This window comes from Mercenaria mercenaria, chromosome 1, assembly GCF_021730395.1.
Source record: "Mercenaria mercenaria strain notata chromosome 1, MADL_Memer_1, whole genome shotgun sequence".
Lineage (NCBI taxonomy): Eukaryota > Metazoa > Mollusca > Bivalvia > Venerida > Veneridae > Mercenaria > Mercenaria mercenaria.
Window position 1 is genome coordinate 105,975,128 of NC_069361.1, and position 20,874 is coordinate 105,996,001.

Genomic DNA, 20,874 nt, shown 5'->3' on the forward strand with positions numbered 1-20,874 from the left:
TAACAAACCACAGTCCCTCAAAATATCGACCCTTAACAGAAACCCATTTGTCTATGCGGGCTATCCATGACTTGAAAGCTGCAGAGTAGTCTGCCCTTATATGACGCCCTGGGACGATCTCATTGAAGCTCTATACGCATTGAGAAGGTCACTGCGACGTACGCATCGCATATTCCGCCTGGTGTCTACAGCCAGTAGCACAATTAAGGTATTTAGCTGTTCAGTCATCGAGTCAGGCCTTCAGAGCCCCGATGGCAGCCGTTTTTAGTTTGAAAAGGCGCCACTATCATGCCGTAATATGGGTCGGCGCCCTGGGAGGTCTCCCTGTACGACCAAGGGTGCTCCAAGAATTGTAGTGAGGACCATTCTGCACTGTTTTAGCACGAAAAGGAAATCAAATCACAGGGACTAAGGTCTAACGAGTATGGAGGGTGCATCAATTGGTCAATTACTGATCCTGTTAATGAAAGCGTAATACATTGATCTTGTGTGTTGATGCATTGTCATTAGTAAGGCCGATTCTCGTAAACCAGTTTGTGAGTCACGTTTGACGCATTGTTTCCTAAATGAATTTAGAACTGTGTCCCTATAAAACTTTCTAGTAATACATTTGCCGGGTCCACTAGGTTTTTGCACAACATGGCCTTTTGAATAGACGAAAATTGTGTAAAGAATCCGTTTACAACTCTTGTGTTCTTTTTAAGATGACTGGTTGTTTATCCATCTTTGAGGTTCGTAATAATAAACCAAAGTTTTATTTCATATGAGAAGTTCAATAAACCTTCTTTCATCTGCATTTTTATAGATTTTTGCAATATTGCATCCTTTGGAGTTTTTGCTTTTTAATTTAAAGATGTGGTACCCTTGATAATTTCGTGTGTAGTCAGAATACCAGCTGTGTTGAAAGTTCCAACGTACGAGACCACTGAAACCCCCAAGAAGTCCATGAAAAAACTCATGCTTAAACGTTGATCTGAATATTCTCTTAATTCCCCTCGTATTGACTCACTGTCTGTTTTGATTCGTATAAGTTCATATCAACAGTATTTCAGACCTCCAAGGAACTATCTTTCAATAATTGTCCCCATTAAATGTGCTGTAGATACGTCATAAGGGAACGTATGACGACTTTTATCAGCTTAAATATCTTATTCTTAACTTTAACTGCGTATGCGTTTGTTATCATAAAACGTTTTTATTCCATCGAGAATACAGATTGTACATGCTGAAAATAACAGACGTAATTCATCTGAAAGGCACACCTTTGCCAAGCGGTAATGGCTTCGGATCGTTTGCCACTCTTTGCCTGTTCAGGACTCGGGATTTAATTTCCAAAATGTGAGTAAACCATCTGACTGAATGCTCGGTTTGATAGAGTCTGTTCATGAGAAGTAATGAAATGTGCAACACCGCTCAAATAAACATAAAAACAGATTTCAGTCTTGTATTTTCATGTAGACTTCAAGCTTCTGGTAAAGCCTTTAGGATTAAATGTCGGACTGGAATATAACTTTTGAATTCAAACTGTGTGTAAAACCTAAACACAAAATAGTTAAGATTTTTCAAACACAGTCTAAAACATAACTGTCATTTAATTATGTCAGTTTAGGCCTGTTTAAAACGTTTCACCAGTGCCATTTATCCTAACCACTTCTTTATGTTCTCAAACTCAAGATCGCTTTATTCATATTCTACTCAATATCTACTATGTTTCAGGCAGCATTCCACTGTTAAAATGAAATCTTACTTTCTCTCTACGTAGTATGTTACATTGAACAGACAGAATAATATCCTAACAAGCTTAGCTTTGTAAAGAAGTTAGTATGCGACCCACTGTCGATTTATTTTCGTGAAAATAGTAACTTTAACATGTTTTAAACTTTTAGAAAGTTAGTTAAAATTTAATTGTATTATAAAAGGATTTGCTTGATTTTACAAGAAATATGTATCGACGCTCATCGATTACAACATGTCAGACGGTTGCTCCCCTTTACATGTATAATCAGCGCGAAAATAGTATATCGGATCCTATATCTGATATAAAATTACTATTTTTTAAACTAATTAAAGGTGAATGCTGAAACAAATTCTTTAATCTCCATATCTCATTCAGGCGAGATAACAAGTTTGAGAGAAGAACCTGTTGTATCCGCATAATGCTGAGCATATCAAAGGAGCAACTGGGACCATTTTTCACATCCTTGGTACGCGACCGGGGATCGAGTCCGCATCCTTCCGCACCGGACGCAGACGCTCTACCATTAGACAAAATTACTTCACTGAAAATGGATTCGTATGCCATGATAGCTCAGTGGTGGAGCGTTCGTTTCCGGATTGATAGCTCCGGAGTTAGAGTCCCACTGGAGAGAGAGAATCAAAGAGACACAGGGTGAGGTCACAGTTAGGCAGAAAAGCTGGTCCGATGCAAAGAATTTAATGCTTGGCGGGAACCTTTTAATCAAGTTTCTTTTCTACACAAGCGAGATTTTCGGACTTTATCGTAGATTTTCATATAAATTTCCTGACGTAATAACGTACCACCGTGGCGGACCGATATAATCTACGCTTTAAGCAAACTAAAGTAAACTTTTTTCGCATATGAAACACTCAATGGACCCTTTCTATTATATTTCAAATAGCATTTATGCAAATCTACGAACATAAAAGCGACAACGAAAAAGTTAACCTGGAACACGTTACTTAGCTATAAATACGTAAATCTATTAAATAATTTACAATGTATATCACGCCTTCGAGGAATTATTATGCCCAATGTATAACAGCTCGTCGTGTCTAAATATTGTTAAATACCCTTTGGCTATAAAGTATTCCTGAAAGAACATTTGTCCGTGTATTGTTATTCTCGAAATTCGTAGAGTGTCGCCATCACGGATTTTGATTTTTTAGCTTAGTAGTCGTTGATAAATTATATATTTTCGAAATGTTGTCCCTATAACTCAATATAACTTGTCCAGTAGCAGTAGATATGTATAAACTATTCCGCATGTGTATTTACATGTAGCTGATACCGGTTTCTATTGCCTTTTCTTAGTAAGAATACCATAATTGAAGTGAATGCATAGTAATGCGATTATTTGTGTGTTCATGCCATGACCTGTACGGAATTTTACAGCTGTACAGCTTGTTCTAAATTCCAGTCATGATTATTTCAATTTTACACCTGTATATTTTATATAACAACATTCAATTTACAGCTGGAAAACGACTGTAAAACAGGTCGAATTATGCAAATGAGATACAACTATAAAAAAACTTACAGCTGTAAAAATGAAAATGTAACTTTTAGGCATATTTACAGCTGTAGAAATATAACAGGTGTTGAAAAGGAGAATATTGTTTAAAGGGACGAAAGCAGAAGTACAAACAATTTTAGGATGAATTGTACTTCTCTAGCAGTTACTACACAAATGGCAAAATAAATGATCTAGTAAGTAAAAAACAATATGCAATATGTTATTAGTATAGCAATTGCAAAATTAAAGAATAGGAAACTATGCATCATATCTTGTTTCTAAAACTTTCCATGTCATGAAAACATATGACAATCTTGTGATTATTTCCTTAAACTTATCAGTTTCAAATAAAATGTAAATTGTTAATGCACGTGCTTACACATGTCCTTTTACAACTGTATTAGATAATTCAACATTTGCACTTATTCAATAATGGCTAAAATTACAATATTTTAGATGATGTGGTGTCTCTGTGAATTTCAGTTATATCCCGCCAAAATGCATTAAAGATGGCCGACAGTACTCGTGTTTCCCATCAAAAAAGTTACAGCTGTAATTTTGAGACATGACCATTTTACAGCTGTAAATTTCAAATGAAATGTTTATAGCTGTATTTTGAGACCTGTAATTGTTTTACACCTGTAAATTTCAACTGTATTTCTGGTAATTCTCCACTTAAGGTCTTTTACAGCTGTATTTTACAGCTGTTGTAAACAATACCTGTTCCCTGTATAGACTAAGTATATGATTTGTTTACAATTTATCATCTCATACAAATAAATGTTTAAACCAATTACGCAGTGAAATGCATAGCTTTTCTGCAATACATTTGAACTTTGAAATGTCAGGAAAAGGTCGACATAATAGTTAAAATTAGTACATTTTATACATGCTCAATTTTGATATGGCCTTGACTTTTTCAATTTATCCTTGACACTCAAATAACAAGTCACAATGCTGAATTTTTACAGTCCGAACATGCCACTTGAAGTTTTAGTTACGGCAACTTGTCTACCTATTAGAGCAGTCTTACCTACAATTTCTTAATATTCAATCATATAAAAAATGTTTATCTCATAATCAAAGTACGTTATGACATTATGTTTTATTCTGTGATCGTGACCGTTTTAATTATATAGCCTGTCAATAACAGACGTTTCCCTTTACTGCGACTGAAACGGTTTTTTCTACATTGTTTTAATTTTCCGCATTAAGAAAATCATCAGAGACATAATCGGCCAGAAAATTTCGCGATTATTATTCTAAAAGACAGAATAGTCTTGCGAAATCAGAATATGGTAAATGTATATTCTAAAACGTGTGAGCAAACAAGTGCCAAGCCAATGAAAAAAATTACATTTTCTGATAACAAAGCTTCCTTTGTTGCAAAGGTAAAGTCCTTCTTGTATCTTTACCCATCAAAATGTATCAATGTTCTCTAGTGAAATAACTTTCTAGTGTTCACGGTATTAAAACTTCAATTTTTTGTTGTTGCCATTTTGTGTATAAGTTAATCAAAGACTATCTGTTTAAGCATTCAGCATTTTGCTAAAGAATCATTTTTTATTTGAAACACCAATTTACTGTGTTCTTGTGGTTATTTTACGATATTGTTAACTCTATAAAATGTGTAATATTTTTAAATGAATCAACATGTATCAAAGTCTGACAGGTCTAAACGCTCACACAGGTGTATACTTGATTCAATACAATTCAGTATTTTACTAATTTAGTTTTCTTCCTTTCTCTCAATGACTACACAGCTTGTATTGCGTTGGAGTATTTCACCTCTGATGAAACATGGCAACTATAAACATTTCCTTTTGGACATTTAACGGATTCCTTTCATAAGATGGTGCACATGATGTAGTTAAATTGTCTACTACCAAGGGAATAGCATCTTTAATTTCAGTATCTGGCTTTAAAAGAAAATAAAATTTATTTCTACTGTTTACTATCATCACCTAAATTTGTGATAGAAACAACACTTGATTCAAGACCATTATGCAATGTGGGAGAAAATTTGATCCGACAATAAAGTAAGATTCACTAATGTAAATTTTGATTACGCCTTACGGAACACTTTTAAAGGACAAATGCACTGAACTGTTTTTATAATGTTTTGTTTGGTCATTGACTGACTGTGTTCCTTTTGTTGTTTTTATTCTGCAAAATCACCGAGTACTTTTTCGTTACAGGTTAGACTTTCGAGCCTTTTCTTTGGTTCACATATTGTGTCCTGTGTTACGTTTATTTGTATTATAATATAGGCGATGGAAATAAAGTTGAACAAACCGCTCTAGGCTTCCTCGTGATGTTTTGCAACTGTTAAGTTTTGATCTCGTTATTCTGATTCTACGTCCTAAAACAAGGACACATATTCAACAGATAAGTCACTTTCAAAGAAAGCAACTTTTAATGAACAAAGCATTCAGATGATCCACATAAAGACAAAAAGTATATAGTTGGTCAATAATTAGGAGAGCGGTGTCGTTATCAAAATATGCTCAAATTTTACAAACATGATATAGGTAGAGTCACGTTCTCCAAATAGTGACATAACTAGAAAGTTTCCTTTGTCTGGTTCACAACTGACAGTTCTATAATGAAACTGGCTAATACCATGTAGATATCCGTATAAAGAAAACTAAGACATGTGAACATAATTGGATATGATGCTGTTTGGCTGAATTTGTAATTTTACTAAGTGGTAGGATACTACAGAAACGTTCAGTTTTCGAATTTTTTATTACTGTTACTCCTGAAAATCGTAAAAGTACGAAAGGCGTATCACTAGGCAAGAAAAAAAGCATTTGTATTTCAGCCTCTTTCACTTCATTTGGTTTTTGTAAAAACGTTTTTTTTTTAATTCAATTCTTCTAATACGCTCTTTTCCCAGAGGTAGCGGAGTAATACTGTACTCTATTAACATGATGTCATTTTCATTCAGATACTTTCACTACTAGTACTTAATGACACCAGGGGATCATCTTTCAATAATTACCTTCATCAAAAATGCCTGATGAAACGTCATTAGGAGATTTATTTCTTTTGTGGGATTTATGGCTTAATCTTAGCCTTAAATTTGTCTGCTATTCCCTACCTATTAAGATATAATCAAACATATTATCGTGAAGGCTTTCTACCACCGATGATTGCACATATTTAGCATAATGTACTTGATTTATCTAAGCCTAGTAGACAAAGTAAACGACGTCAAAAACATTTGCTTCCAACCCCCACATTCGAGTGTTCCAGTTCTGAAGTTGAATTTTTAAATAAATGGGAGAAGACAATTACATGGCAAAGTTATAAATCAAATTGCACATTAATACTAATATGACTGAATAATGTGGTCAGTATGTGTGTACATTTAAATAGAATAGAGAGTAAATATGAAAACTTTGCCTTATGACACGATGTGGGCAACATCAGAACTAACCTCTCATATCTCTTAATTTGTTATTCGACCTGAAACAGTAAAAGTAATGAACTTTATCGTCATCGTTTTGAATATTCCCTAAAAGCTAAAATGTACGAAGCCCTGCAAGAACTTGTATATCTGTAGCGTTTTAATGAGGCAGACATCTTTTGAATGTATAATGTATTGAATTAAAAGGGATTTTTTTCCTGAATCAAAACGGATAAAAATATACAACAACGTAAGATTCAGAAAAGCTTTTAACAATACCTTTAGTTTATATATATATATATATATATGTTCAAAGAACACTGTACAAGTTTCCGTCCTGAACCTAACATCATTTCAGCTAGAAATATCTTACATTCATATATTTATTTTCTCAGGATTTCGTAGAGATATGAAAATTGTTTCCGCCTGCGGAAGAACTGAATATTTCTTGAAATGCACGCTGAAATCCACAGAGAGAATAGCAACAGCTGAATCAGACAAATTAAGTACTGCATAGATTGTTAAATGGAGTTTTCTTTGTACTTTGATGCTATAAAACTCTGGAACAAAGAAAAATTGCGTTTTAGTCAAAGCAGAGGTAGCTGTTATATTTATGCACACCCAGCTCAGCTGTTTTTACAGCAGAAAACATCATTTGCTATTGTTTACAGAAAATTGAGCAAATGAAAGCAGTTCAACATAAAATAAAGTATCATTATTTTACAGAAAATGTGCACAACTTGATGACTTTACACAGTATCCATTGTACAAGAATAGGTACGCGGTTTACTGTTCTGCCAACTTTTAACTCCGAGCAACAGTTAATAACCATCTTACCTGAAAAGGAAGGCAATAGAAAATTTGCACAGCTATTACCCTGTATTTTGCGGAGCTTTTCATCAATAGTTAAGTTTTCAAATATTCATAAAGGCCTATATACTTTTTCATGTAGTATGATTTCAAAAATGACCTGACCTTTTCCATTCATCTTCCATATTCAAACAAATATAGAAAGTATTGAATCTCACTAGTTCGAGTACACCACTATCTGTGTAAGAATTCGATCTTAGCTACAATGTACGATACACTATTCATCGCGCTAACACAATTTTATCTACTGTTTCCAAATGGTTCATCATCTAAAATCTCTTTTCCTATATTCATCTTTAAAATATTGTTTTTCAGTGTTGTTATATTTTCTAGTCCTTTGAGATCAATATCTATGAAATAGAGTTCCAATTAAGGGGCCCGAGGGGTGCTGCACTTTATATTACATTTCATGAACAGACTCAATCAAGCCGAGTCTGTTACTTTTTGCATTGGTTGCATTCTATGCTTCCAAAGGATCTTCTTATATATTTTATTATTTATTATTATATTAGTGTCGCTTTATATTGTCTTAACTCCCTGAGGCCGATATCATAATATACATGCTGCGGCGAGATAAGAATTACCACCTGACGTCGAAGAACATAAACTGATTTTCTCATAATCACACTCGCAGGCACTCAATTGAAATCATGCATGGAAATATTATTAACATGGGTGTAAATTAAACTATACTTATAAAATCTTCCAAGTTTGAACAAATATTTATATTTATCCACTTTCGTCCGTAAGTTATATCCAAATAGAATTATAATTTCACTTCGAAACATTCATCGTTTTTACACACCTATTGCGTTTAATAAATATTTGAACATTTCCGATTTTATTACTTTTTCAAATGTAAATACATTAGATTCCAATAAATAGAAATACATGATTAACATTTATATTTTAGTATTTACATCAGCATTACTCAAAATTAACACACATTTTTGAGTAAATATCGATGGTTTATTTTGATGTATAATTTAATTCTAAACATGTACACAAACGTTGTGTGACACGCACTGAGACATTTAAGTTGTAATATTTGCACCTATCTTTAAAGAATTATTAATTTACAAAAAGCGTTTATTTACACACATTTTTATGTATGAAACATTTTTTGCTGTTATTTTTATCCATTTGAATTTAATGCGATGTAAGTGTACGGATAGTTCAGCTTTCTAAAAGTTAACATTTTCTGACCATTCATTATTTCATCGTCGGAATCATCATCCGGCGGACTGATACGTCAAATTCAGCATGATAATGAATATTTTCTTCAATTTAAGAAAATTCTCGGGCAGCCGACATTATTTTAATCTTTAGAAATACAGTATGAACGAAACACAATGGAGTTCGTCTTTTTTATTTCCTTTTAATACCGAAAATTTACAAACATTTATTTTAACAAGGAAACTAATTATTAGCATAATTAATAATTATAACATCTAAGAAATAATAGCCGGTATGCAAAATAATTTTGCTTTTATCAGGGTTATCAAAAATTAACAAGTATGTGATGTAATCAGCATGATCTCGGTGCCGCGACTATACTCGTCAATCGCCGTCCTGGGGAGTCCTGATAAAGACTGTATAGTCGGATATCGACGCTACAGGGGTAGAAAATATAGCGCCTTTAGACGCATTTCGGCCCCAGGGAGTTAAAACGTGAAATGGCGATATGTAATATATTACTAATACAAAATGTATATGGTATTTGAATCTGTTCCTTAACTTTTTTTCTACATTTTTTTCTCATTTCAGGTAAATCAGTCTACTTCGTCTAAATCTGTAATTGCCAATGCATCCTTTTGTGAAGAATGCTTATCAAATTTATAATTAAATCTATACTTATCCAAAATTAACTATTTAAATCGTCGTTTGGCAACAAGGATAGGAAATCATTTAAAAATGCCACCAGCGAAAATCTAACATGTATTAAGCAATCAGTGAACTGATGTTTTAGTTAATGACATGGATAGTAAGAGAATAATGGACTTGACCCCTGTATATTCGCCGATATAAGTTAAAACGAATCCTAGTTGATTTTTTGGATAATAATTTTGCCCGAAATGTGGTTGATGAAATTACCGAATCAATCGAAGATGCGAAAGAAACTCAAGAAGAATCTGACTTTATACACAGTACATTATGCGAATTATGGAATGTGCAATACATTTCAACTCAAGAAAAACCAGAAGTCATAGTGGACGGACGAACTGAGTGAATTATGGCCAGCTATGGAACCAAATAAAACGATTTTCTCTGATGTGCCTGCAGTCGTAAGGCGCGGTATGCCGAACGAGCTGGATTTATAACGGCAAGAAAACAAGTATAACTTTGCAGCAAACGGAACGGGCATATTGGCAGGCTATGCCTCTTGATATTCAACCTATGTCCACAACAAATACCAATGAGCTAAGAAAAAACTTGGACCAAGACAAAATAACCCCATTCCTGTACAAATCATCTATGAATATGGTCGCACAACGTTTGATGAAAATATCATATTTAAGAGTTGTATACGCTTGCAAAGTATGTTCTTAAAGGTGTTATTAACTATCACAGCAGCAATCTTTAAGTGGCGTGAAGTCTCCCCGTGCTTGTATCCAGTGTTGTTATTTTTTCTGGTCCTTTGGGATCATGGAGTTCATTTAATATCTATGTAATAGAACTGTGCTTAAGCCGTGAGGTGTGACAGTTGCACTTTCCATCATTTGTCATGAACAGACTCAATCAAACCGAGTGAGCTATCATTTTTCCTGGTAGCATTCTATGCTTGCAAAGGATCTTCCTGAAGATTATTTATGTAAACACAATTTCTGTAATCTTTACAACGGTAGTGACAGTGACGAATTCGGCGATAAGCACTACGATCGGATTATTACTGATCCATTAAACAAACGACAGGAGATGTTAGTACATACAAACCTAATATCAATTTCATATCTCATACCTTAAACATTTTGTAGGAAACCCGTGTATACCTTAATTACGTCTCCTTTCAGTAACAGCCGTCTTACAATTATTGTTCATGCTTATATTTGACAGTGGCTTTTTAACCCTAGTGATTGGTGGAAATCAATGTTTTGCCCTATTCTAAAAGATAAAATCTCGGACGAAGGGTTATCATCAAATGTCCTTGATATAAATTTGTTGTCATGTAGCTGTATATAGCTCGTTCATTATTAACACTATTGTTAATATCTAGATGATAGTTAATTCTTGCTGGCGAACAGGTGTTTTGAAGACATAAGTTCAGAGGACATTGTACATTCACTGAACAGTATCACAAAAATAACCCTCTAATGTGTTTTCCACCTCTACTGGAGTTAAAGGAATTAGACTCCGCTACTATACCAGTTCCTTGCTGAAAATGTTCCATCATGGCACAGTTTCGTTGTGATATTCTGCCACTTCGGATTGAAACAGGACGCTACGAAGGCGAAGCAGTGGCTGATAGAATCTGTAGAATGTGCCCACGTAATTGTATTGGAGATTCCTTTTATCGCGCACCAAGTGCAGTCACTAAGGTATGCCATACAGCATGCATTCTCATCTATAAGACGTTCGTTATAATCCTGAGACCAGGGAACCATGGTAGGCCTCTTAGCGAGAATGTATATCATTATATGTTCATTATTATACATTATTTCAAATCGAAAAAAATGGAAACACTGCCGTCTGTACATACCAGGAAAATGGTTAAAGCTTAGTTATCTTTTTGAAGGAAATCACCGTATGATAATATTGCATAACTGGGTTGTGTATTGACTAATAAACCTACACTTTCATTATAATATTATGCTATGTAACAGTTACATGTTATTCAATTTGTATGTAACTCTTACAAGTATTAATTGTTGCCATGTACACAAGTTACTATAACGAACAATTAGTTTACTTACTTATATACGCTCGCTTGCCTTGATATATAGTATTGTGCTTAACCTACCGCCATAGCAAGGCAGTAATTGAAAGTCAGTATGAATTGAAACAATGTACTTTTTATGGTATGTTCTGAATAGACAATCTACTGTTTGTTGCTGTACTCCTCGGAATTACGTATTTATGAAAAATATTACAATACTGAATACAAAAGGTATTGGTTCCATATTTTGGTATGATGGCTATCTTGGAATTCAAAATGGTCGCTATTTTGCTCACAGATTATCATTTATCTTGATTAGAACAACATTTTCGACAATCGTTCTGTGGGCGATTTTTCTTTTTATTACTCTGAACTTAATAAAACACATCTGTAGACAAAAAGAACAACGTTTAGCTGGAATGGCAGTGTTGTGCTGCTAGGATTTCTTAAATCATTTAAAGAAGTGAAAGAACTTTCAAAATCAGCTTAGAAATGAGAAAATATTGAACATTTAAATATTTTATCAAATTGGCAGCCATTTCTGTGGCAACAAAAAACAAAATGGCGGATTTATTTAATTTCTATATACATATTTGAACAGTATTTACTTATTTCTGTAAAATAATTTCCCTGAGTTTTCCAGTTATAATGAAAGAAATTACCATCTTACCTTCAAGAAACATGAAATTAATCTATTTAAAAGGTTATTTGCTAAATAGAGAATTAAGCAGTATGCAAATGACATCATAAAACACTTGAATGGCTGCCACAATGATCAGCCAATTGATCTGCCGTATTTTTTCACACACATAAAATATGGTTGAACTTCAAATTAAGTAATTGTGTAGAGAAATTAACATTTGATTTAAAACAGATTGTAAAATTTGTAATCATTTTAGCGGTCATTAATATACTACCACAATTATCAGTTTTAGTAAACTAAACCTTTATCAAAAGCATTGTTTGGAAATCAATTTCAGGATACAAAGATAATAACAATTATCACTTTTTACAGATATTACTGTGAATAAACAACATCGCAAAGCATATCTATATACACAGTTCATGGGGGCTTGCGAGGTATTGCATATTTCTGCTATAGTTTTGATTGATTGTGCCCTGTAATTAGTATATATTAAGTATATATTCCGTTTTTAAAAAATATCATCTATGTCCTGAATGACTTTACGACTTTACAACATTTATTTCCATTATAGTAGACGCAACTTGACCCCGATGGTTGACCTTTGCATTACAATGCATAATGAGGCACAACTTATTATTGAAAAGGAGTGTACGTAAAACACGAGCTGCACGAGAAAAAGGAAATATAAATTTGTGTAAATATAAATTAGTGTATTGGAAATATTTAACTGATCAAATGTAAGTATATACTTTGATACTGTACTGTATACAAACTAATTCTATATTAATATATACACGGCTACCCTAAGCACCCTTGATTTCTACAATGAAATAATCGATATGAATAATCAGCCTAAGGTCAACCATCGCGGTCAAGTTGCGACTACTATAGTTTATCTTCATATTTACACAACTCAGTGCATATAGTATATCGTATTTTACTGTGCACATAATGGATTTGTACAAAAATGGCATAGACAAAGTAAACCAAAAGACAGCGTGAACAAAACTAATAATTTGGGAACACGCTTATAGTAGAAAATTATACGAACAAATGACCATCACAATATACCAGACCAATTACGGCAAAGCGCCCAGCAGTTCAAATGAGCATGCATATTTCACAACAAGTCCACTAACCCAATAAGGTTCATTTTGATGCTGCTTTATATACACACCCAAATCGTACTACACATTTGCACAGGTTCAACATATGCATATATACTCAAAGTTTTTGTTATCATGTCTCACAAATCAGCAGTCGTATTTTAATCTTTCTTAACTGATTAGGACCAGAGAAGGTATATTTCATCTTTCTGAAAAGTGACACAGTGATTTTTAAAGAAATAGTGAGCATTGTAGGGATATAATTAAACTTAGAACAGTCGACTTTCCTATAGAGATCCGCGAGGATAGAAGTTCGCATTATAAATTATTATAGGTAGTGAGAAATTTATACGAAAAAATCACCGCAACATTTACCAGACCAATTTGGCAAAGCGCCTAGCAGTACAAACGAACGTGCATATTTCACAACAATCCACTTACCCAGTAAGGTTACTTCCAACGCTGCTTTATATACACACCCTAATTGTACTACACATTTGAATTGGTTTAATATTTGCATAATAAATATCTATATATTCAAATCTCTGTTATCGTGTCTCACGAATCATCAATGACATTCCAGTCTTTTTAACTGACTGAATCTCGAGGATACAATGATTTTTATAAAAAAAGTGTGCATTTTATATATTAATAATAATAATTTCTGTGGCTTAAATATTTTGTTGTTTTTTTTTTTTTTTTTTTTGTTACCATTGCAACTTTAAGGAATCACCCGGTGGGGATATTTTTTTAAAGTAATTTTTATGACGTTCAAATGCGGTACACATCTATGTTCTTTTGTGTTCCTTAATGTTTGTTTTGTCCTTGCTTTATATTTGTTAAACTTCGTCCTTTGAGTCAAATATCCATACAATTATACATACACTGCCTTATGGTTTTTAACTGGCATAGGCCAGTTGTCAGAATAAAATAAGTAGATGTAGATATATTTTAAAGGCATTTATATTCAACTGGTTATTTATGAGTAATTGTTTTGTGACATCAATGATTGCTTGAATCGATTTTGCTAGCTTCGTGTAGACGGTCAGCTCTAAAATCTTACCTGAGGAAACGAAAATGAGACGACAGGGAAACGGCCATCAATCCTTATTGATTCAGCTCTAATTTGCGAAAAAGGTGAACGGTTATGATACATTTTTCATACCACCATTATTTTTGTCTGGTCACATGCTTTAGAATATACATATATTTTAGGTCAGTCATTTGCAGATAATGAGGAACAGGCCGCGCAATATGTGCAATTTGGACTAATTTTGCCTCAAACTTCAGTATCTTGAAACTAGAATTTTACTCGTTTTTATCATAAAAACAACAGAAAAGACAGGCTTAAAAGTCACTTGCTGAAGTGCTAAGTACACGCAATACATTTGCTTAACTTTTCCCTAACATTTCTCAAAATTGTATTTTTATGGCGCATCAAAGCAAATTGTGGAATTTTTAAATCTACTGATTTACGCTCCCATTATGTTTTTGTGGAGAGGTGGGGCTGAGTTCTTTTAAGGTAGTTCTGCACGTTTGATCAACCGGAAGTGATGGCGTAAGGTCATTTACCCGGAAAACATAGAAAAACGCCTGGATTCGGCGTTCGGAAATGAAAATCATTTTATGAATTAATGACAGCCAGTGAGTAAATTTATTAAAATGACACTGTTACTATATTTCTAAATTCATAATATGATATTAAAACATATGGCACGTTAAATAATTCAAAGTAATGTCTCAAAATTGGCGTGAAATATTCGGTTCACTTCAATCATGGTCAAGTATCTCAAAACTAAGCACACTGACCTATACATTTTATTTCACCACATTATAGGCAATATGTTTATTTAAAACTGTGAGAAGTTTCATCAAAATCTACATTGTAGAAAAATTTCTATTCACGAAAATATTATGAAAGTTATTATTTTCCTATAGACTCCCATTATGAAAAATTGCGTGAGGTCCAAATTTTTCAAATCAGTCTAGCAAAAAATCAAGCACACGACCCTATCATTTTTATTTGCTGAATTTTCCAAGTGTATTCTGAAGTTTAGAAAAATCGGAGTTTAATCAAATTCTACATTGTAGAAAAATTTCGATCCAAACGTGCAGAACTACTTTAACGTGGTTGTTCCTATTATATTTGTGGCCTGTTGGTTATGCACTTTAACATGGAAGTGTTCGGATTCAAATTTTCAGAGGAATGATAAAAGAACTTCAACTCGGTGTGATTATGTGTTCGGGTTTAGCTTCTTTTTTCAACAATTGTTCAGTCATATATTAAACGACAGACTGTATTTGAAGCAGTAAGCTCAATGCCAAGTTTTATTACAGTTTGGACGGTAGCTTGCACTTCCACTATCGTCCATGGACAGGCTCAATCAAACCGAGCCTGCAACATTTTCGTTTATGTCGTGTTGGCCGTCGTTTATATGATTGAAACATTGTTAAAAAAAGAAATCAAACCCGAACACACGCACAAACACACACGTGACAGAAGAATCATCAAATTACTGGGCATCAAGCGAGGAAGCTAACAGTACCATTTTCCACGTATTTTGTATGACACTGTCAGGGAGTGAACCCACAACATGCCGCACTATAAATTGGCGCTCTATCACAAGGTTATTGAGGAGATTTCATATCGATGTGAAGGAAAGTTGAAAAATAAAAACATATGTGCAAAATATTCATGGAATCTTTTTTATCTCTTCCAAACACAAGTCAAAGCATCGCTGAAAAACCTTCAGTTCTATTTAAATTTACTTTTGACTTTTGTCCTGTATTTACCAAAGAAGAAAGCCGGAAAAGGTTGTCGTGTTATGATAATCTATGAATGTACCTGAAAGACTGCCTACCCTTACCCATACCCTGTCGGAACGGTTGCAGTCTACGATTACTGAATTGTATCCCTGATCAAAGTGGCTGTTTCCCGCCAGGACTCGAGCATATATACGACCGACTGAAAAGTCATTCTTAACAATATCAGTTTCCATTTGACTAGAGTTGACCTTTAAGGCTGACTGAAAAACATAAATCCCATGAACAGGACAAATAAACGTATGTGACCTAATGTCAAATCCATTTCCTTCGTTTAAAGATACCCTGTCGAATGGGACAGTCAGTTTTTTTCCGATTCTACCCGCATCAGTTGACAGATAGGTATTGAATGCAATCTGGGTAGGGTCAATGTTAAATGCTCTTTCTGTTAACTCTGGTGGAGTTAAAGCTGAAACAAAAGAGGTAAATAAATGAGAATTAACAAGAAATAAGTGAAACATAGTGTAGAAAAAATAATCTTGTTTTAAACGAATCATATCTATTGTCTCCATCATATAAAACATTTTTGTTGCATCGCAGAGGTTTGTACTATGCAAAATCTGTGAATATGGTAGGAAGTGTTATGGACTATTCAAATACGTACATATTATGACTTGTAATATTATCATGTATTGGTAATCTCTTATTTTCAGATGATAGTAATTTATTTTAGATGCAGCTTCAAAACAGTTATGTTTCAACAAATTAAATAAACCTGAAATAGATTTAATGCTATTTACATTGCATGCGAATATTGATAATGACCAAAATAATACAAAGCACACGAAAGTTTGATTAACATCAGACTCATAGCATAAGAAAAACATTATCATGATTAGCAAATTGATGATTTTTGCAGTTTTGCAACGTCTAATATATAGTTAGCGTGACTAACATTCGTCTCTTTGATTTTGCTAAAAAGTCAGAATACCTTACCTTCCCCTACTGGCCACATAAGATATCCAGAAAAGGTTGTGAATTCATACTGCATGACGGATGCACCTTGACTGACTCGCACCCAGACATTCTGACCCTTGCTGCAATGTATAATTCCAGCATTGAAGCCTTGGTCATGTTGGTCGTTGGACTGTCCGTCTGCAGCTGCATACATACGGACAAACTGTTCCCCATCTTTCACTATTTCAGTCTCAATAGCTCCAAAGTTAGACAGTACAGAAGACTGAAACATGTATATTCCATCCACCGGACAAGTAAATCTATGGTTTATATTATTTTCATAACCATTGCCTTCGTTCAAAATCACTTTGTCAAACGGAATAGTTTGTTTAACTCTAAGGTCGTTGATCGTCTCTCCCAAGTAAGAATGGAAAGCCACGTTGGTAATGTTTGCGCTAGTATTCACTTCAGTCCGGGACGCTGAAAATACAAATATTTTGATATTTTGTCCATTAGCTTAGTTTGTCAAAAATGAACAGTATTACAAGTACGGTTTGCCAATTTTCCGTTGAATACAACGTAAATAGCATGGAGGCCAAATTATTAGCGCTCAATAGTGTAAATTATGATTGTTGCACAAATTATCCTTGACTTGCGCATATTAATTAAGTTACATCTGAGTGAACTTTTTTGAGTTAAAATTTGTATATATGTATTATTCTACCTTTGTCATTTTAGATAAATTTATACAAATTTTAACGTAACGCAAATCTATATATGAACGTTTATGTCTTACCCCCAGTTTCCCAAAGGAGATAGCCAGAGAACGTTGTAAATAAGTGCCTCACAGACGTACCCAGATTGCCATTCACTCTAACCCATACCCTCTGAGTTTTTTCGCAATTTGTTATGCCTGTATTGAAGCCTTGGTCATAATGATAGCTAGTCTTAATACCAGACGAATACATGCGGAAAACAGGGGTACCGTCTTTAACAACTTCCGTTTCAATATGGCTGTTTGCTTTACTCATTAAAGCAGACCGAAACATGTAAACTCCACTCTTAGGGCAAACAAACCTATGGAACACTGGATCAAACGCTTCACCTTCGTTTAGAATAACTTGATCAAATGGGATCTCTTCACTATCTCCAAGACCGGCGATATCAGTGGATAGAGCGACATAAAAAGCCACTGTCCCATCAGCATGTCTTCGGGATTTCTTGATTACCCGTGACACTGAAATATAGAAATACGGATACTAGAATAACTGACTGATAGACTATGTTTCAATTTAATGGATTTCTAGTTTCCATTTTTTAATTCAACAATACATGAAGTTATGAAAATAATTCTCTGCGGCCGACGTTCTTCTTTAGGCAATAAGGTAATGCGAAGAGTACCAAGTGAAAAATATGCGGAATTATTCTAGCCATTATCTCTTTTTTAAATGAACTGAAAAGAGAAAAGACTAAATTCTACATTTTGATATTCACCATCGTTATGATCCGACAGTTTATTTTCTCCTTTGTTCAGTAATCCAGTTCTTGATATTCCTGCTGTGCTACCGTCCTGTTTTGGGAAACATCTTTCTCGTACGAAATGAAACACTGCACTCGGACTGTTGATTCGTACAGATTCTATTCCGGACCTGAAAATAAATAAAATCCATATGGTAGAACATATTGTCATCTTGCGCAACGCATCCATCTTTATGCAGTGAACGTTTCAACTTACGACACAAGACAGTAATACTGATAAGAAAATTCCATACATTGAAAAAAATGTATTTCAAGCTCGCGCAATAGTGCAAGTTTGATAAGGACTTTTTAACAGATTTGTCATATGCATGAATCTTATATTGCTTAGTTTAGATATATCTGTACGTCTATGCCTAACAATAGAATATTTAGCGGGCAAAAGCTTAACTACACGCTTTATCATGTCTCCCAAGTGTAGTGGTGGTAGAGTCATATTGATTTGGTGCTGTCTGTATGTCCATCCGTCCATCAAAATATTTGTCCAAGCAACTCCTCCGACACAACTATGCAGATTTTCGTCAAACTTCACAAGAACGTTCAAAGCTATGACAAGTTGTGCATATCGTCGGCATTTTTTCGTTTGTTGATTTTAATTGGAATTATGACCCTTATCATTATATATCATTTATATCATTTGACGGATTTCCACCAAATCATACAGGAAATATTAGTGCCAAGCCCCTTTGTGCATATTGTTGTCATGTTCCGGTTCAGTAATTTTTGTGGATTAATGGCCCTTGATTTGTTGTATTTGTACATTGTCCGGAAATAACAGCTGTTTTGCTACTTTTCTCCTGGCCTATCTATTTTGTCATGCCTGTAATGGTGTTTCCTTGATGCTTTTTCTTTTACAAAGGCATTTAATATATATGCATATATAGATCACTATATTTACATGAGCATTCCTGTGTTTTTCATACCATGTCTTCTGTTAGAATTAGGTGGGTCACTTAACGCGAGTAAACTTTTATTTACAATTTCCTGTAACGAACAGTTTTAGTTGATACGCTTTTCTTACAGTCTTGCGAACAAAATTGTAACAAAGGACATTTCTTGAAATCGCTCTATAGCCAATCATATTCTCGCCTTCTTGGTTCTAACTCCTAAATCCGAGTCTTGTGATCATTTCACTTGTTCTCAAAAACTAAGTTTTTCTTTTGAATTATGACTATAAATTACAAGACGTATACAGGTGGTTTTTATAAAAAACATTGTCCATAGCTGAGTACTTGTTCTATCTTACAGTAAAATGCTTTCAACGCATCTTCTTATAGATGTTTTTAACTATTACGGCAGCAATATTAAGTTCCGTATGGTGGCCTTACAAAGTCTTCCTGCATTTGAATAGTGTTGTAATATTTTCTTCTCCTTTGGGATAATGGAGTACATTCAATATATATGTAACATAACTTAGCTTGAGCTAGTGCTGGGCGTGAAGGGTGTTTCACATTCCGTTACCTCTCACAAAAAAAAAAACCTTTCATGAGCAAATTCGGTCGAAGCGAGTCTGCTTTTCATTGCTGTCAAATGATTTCTTATAGATTTGGCGTAATATTGATCAATATGGTATTGTTTTCGCACCTTCAAAGTTATACCTTTTATTTTTTGTACAAAACTTCACTTGTTCTTCACTGCTCTTCTCAGACGCAATGCATTTACATTGCCAGATTATGGTATACTCATTATAAACTGGTACCTAGCTGATCCTACCTTTTTGCCGTGAGCCAATTCAATTCAGTTCAATTCTTTATTGTACATAAGGCCTCCGGCCCATACACAAATATGCATACAGTATAAACATCATAATATACAGTCACTGTGACAGTTACAAGCCAGCGTATTACAATCATTCTATATAAAACGATATGTTTTATTTCCCTGTACAATAGACTATTTGAATATAGACAAGTATTCTTCTCTCTTCTGAAAGGCATAATATAAATACATTGAAAGATTCCGTATTGTTTCGACATTTCCGTTCGACATAAGCATATTAAACTTTTCTTCATTCGCATATGTACTGTAAAAGTCTGAGATATATATTGCTCTGATGTCATTATACGGAGGACAAAATAATGTAAAATGAAGCTCATCCTCCAGTGAACTTTCACAAAAGGGACAATGCCGATATTCTCTGTCAATACCATAATGCCTACATTTTTCAACCATAAGATTATGGTTTGAGCTTCGAAACATAGCAAGTTGCTTTCTATATCTTTTAACATCAACAACATATATGTATTCATCAACAATATAAGAGGTTTTAAAGTGCACGTAATAATTTAGTTTTACATTTTGTTCACATTTAACTTTCCAAGATTGTATATACTGGTCTTTTACTCGCTGAACATATATCATTAAAAACGTTTCTGGATGTGCAACTGTTTGTTCTTCCCAAACATACCCGAACCCGTTTTCAAAAAGGTTAGTTCTCACCTCCGTTACCCAGTTAC

At 34.0% G+C, this 20,874-nt stretch overlaps 1 protein-coding gene across 1 annotated transcript; it reads right to left on the reverse strand.

Annotated features, from left to right (window-relative positions):
• Positions 1–15,854: 15,854 nt before the first annotated feature.
• On the reverse strand, positions 15,855–18,607 carry LOC123545333 (uncharacterized). The gene is made up of 4 exons (XM_045331665.2): positions 18,377–18,607; positions 17,679–18,119; positions 16,922–17,362; positions 15,855–16,394 (listed from the first exon to the last, which is right to left on the reverse strand). The coding sequence occupies exons 1-4, from the start codon at positions 18,588–18,590 to the stop codon at positions 15,952–15,954; spliced, it is 1,539 nt and encodes a 512-aa protein (XP_045187600.2). The 5' UTR covers positions 18,591–18,607; the 3' UTR covers positions 15,855–15,951.
• Between the last annotated feature and the right edge of the window lie 2,267 nt (positions 18,608–20,874).

Coding starts and splice junctions, on each gene's coding strand:
- LOC123545333 (XM_045331665.2), bottom strand. CDS start 18,590: ATGGATGCGTTGCGCAAGATGACAATATGTTCTACCATATGGATTTTA. Junction 18,120..18,376: donor ACTGTCGGATCATAACGATG/GTGAATATCAAA, acceptor TCTATATTTCAG/TGTCACGGGTAATCAAGAAA. Junction 16,395..16,921: donor TATGTGGCCAGTAGGGGAAG/GTAAGGTATTCT, acceptor CTTTTGTTTCAG/CTTTAACTCCACCAGAGTTA.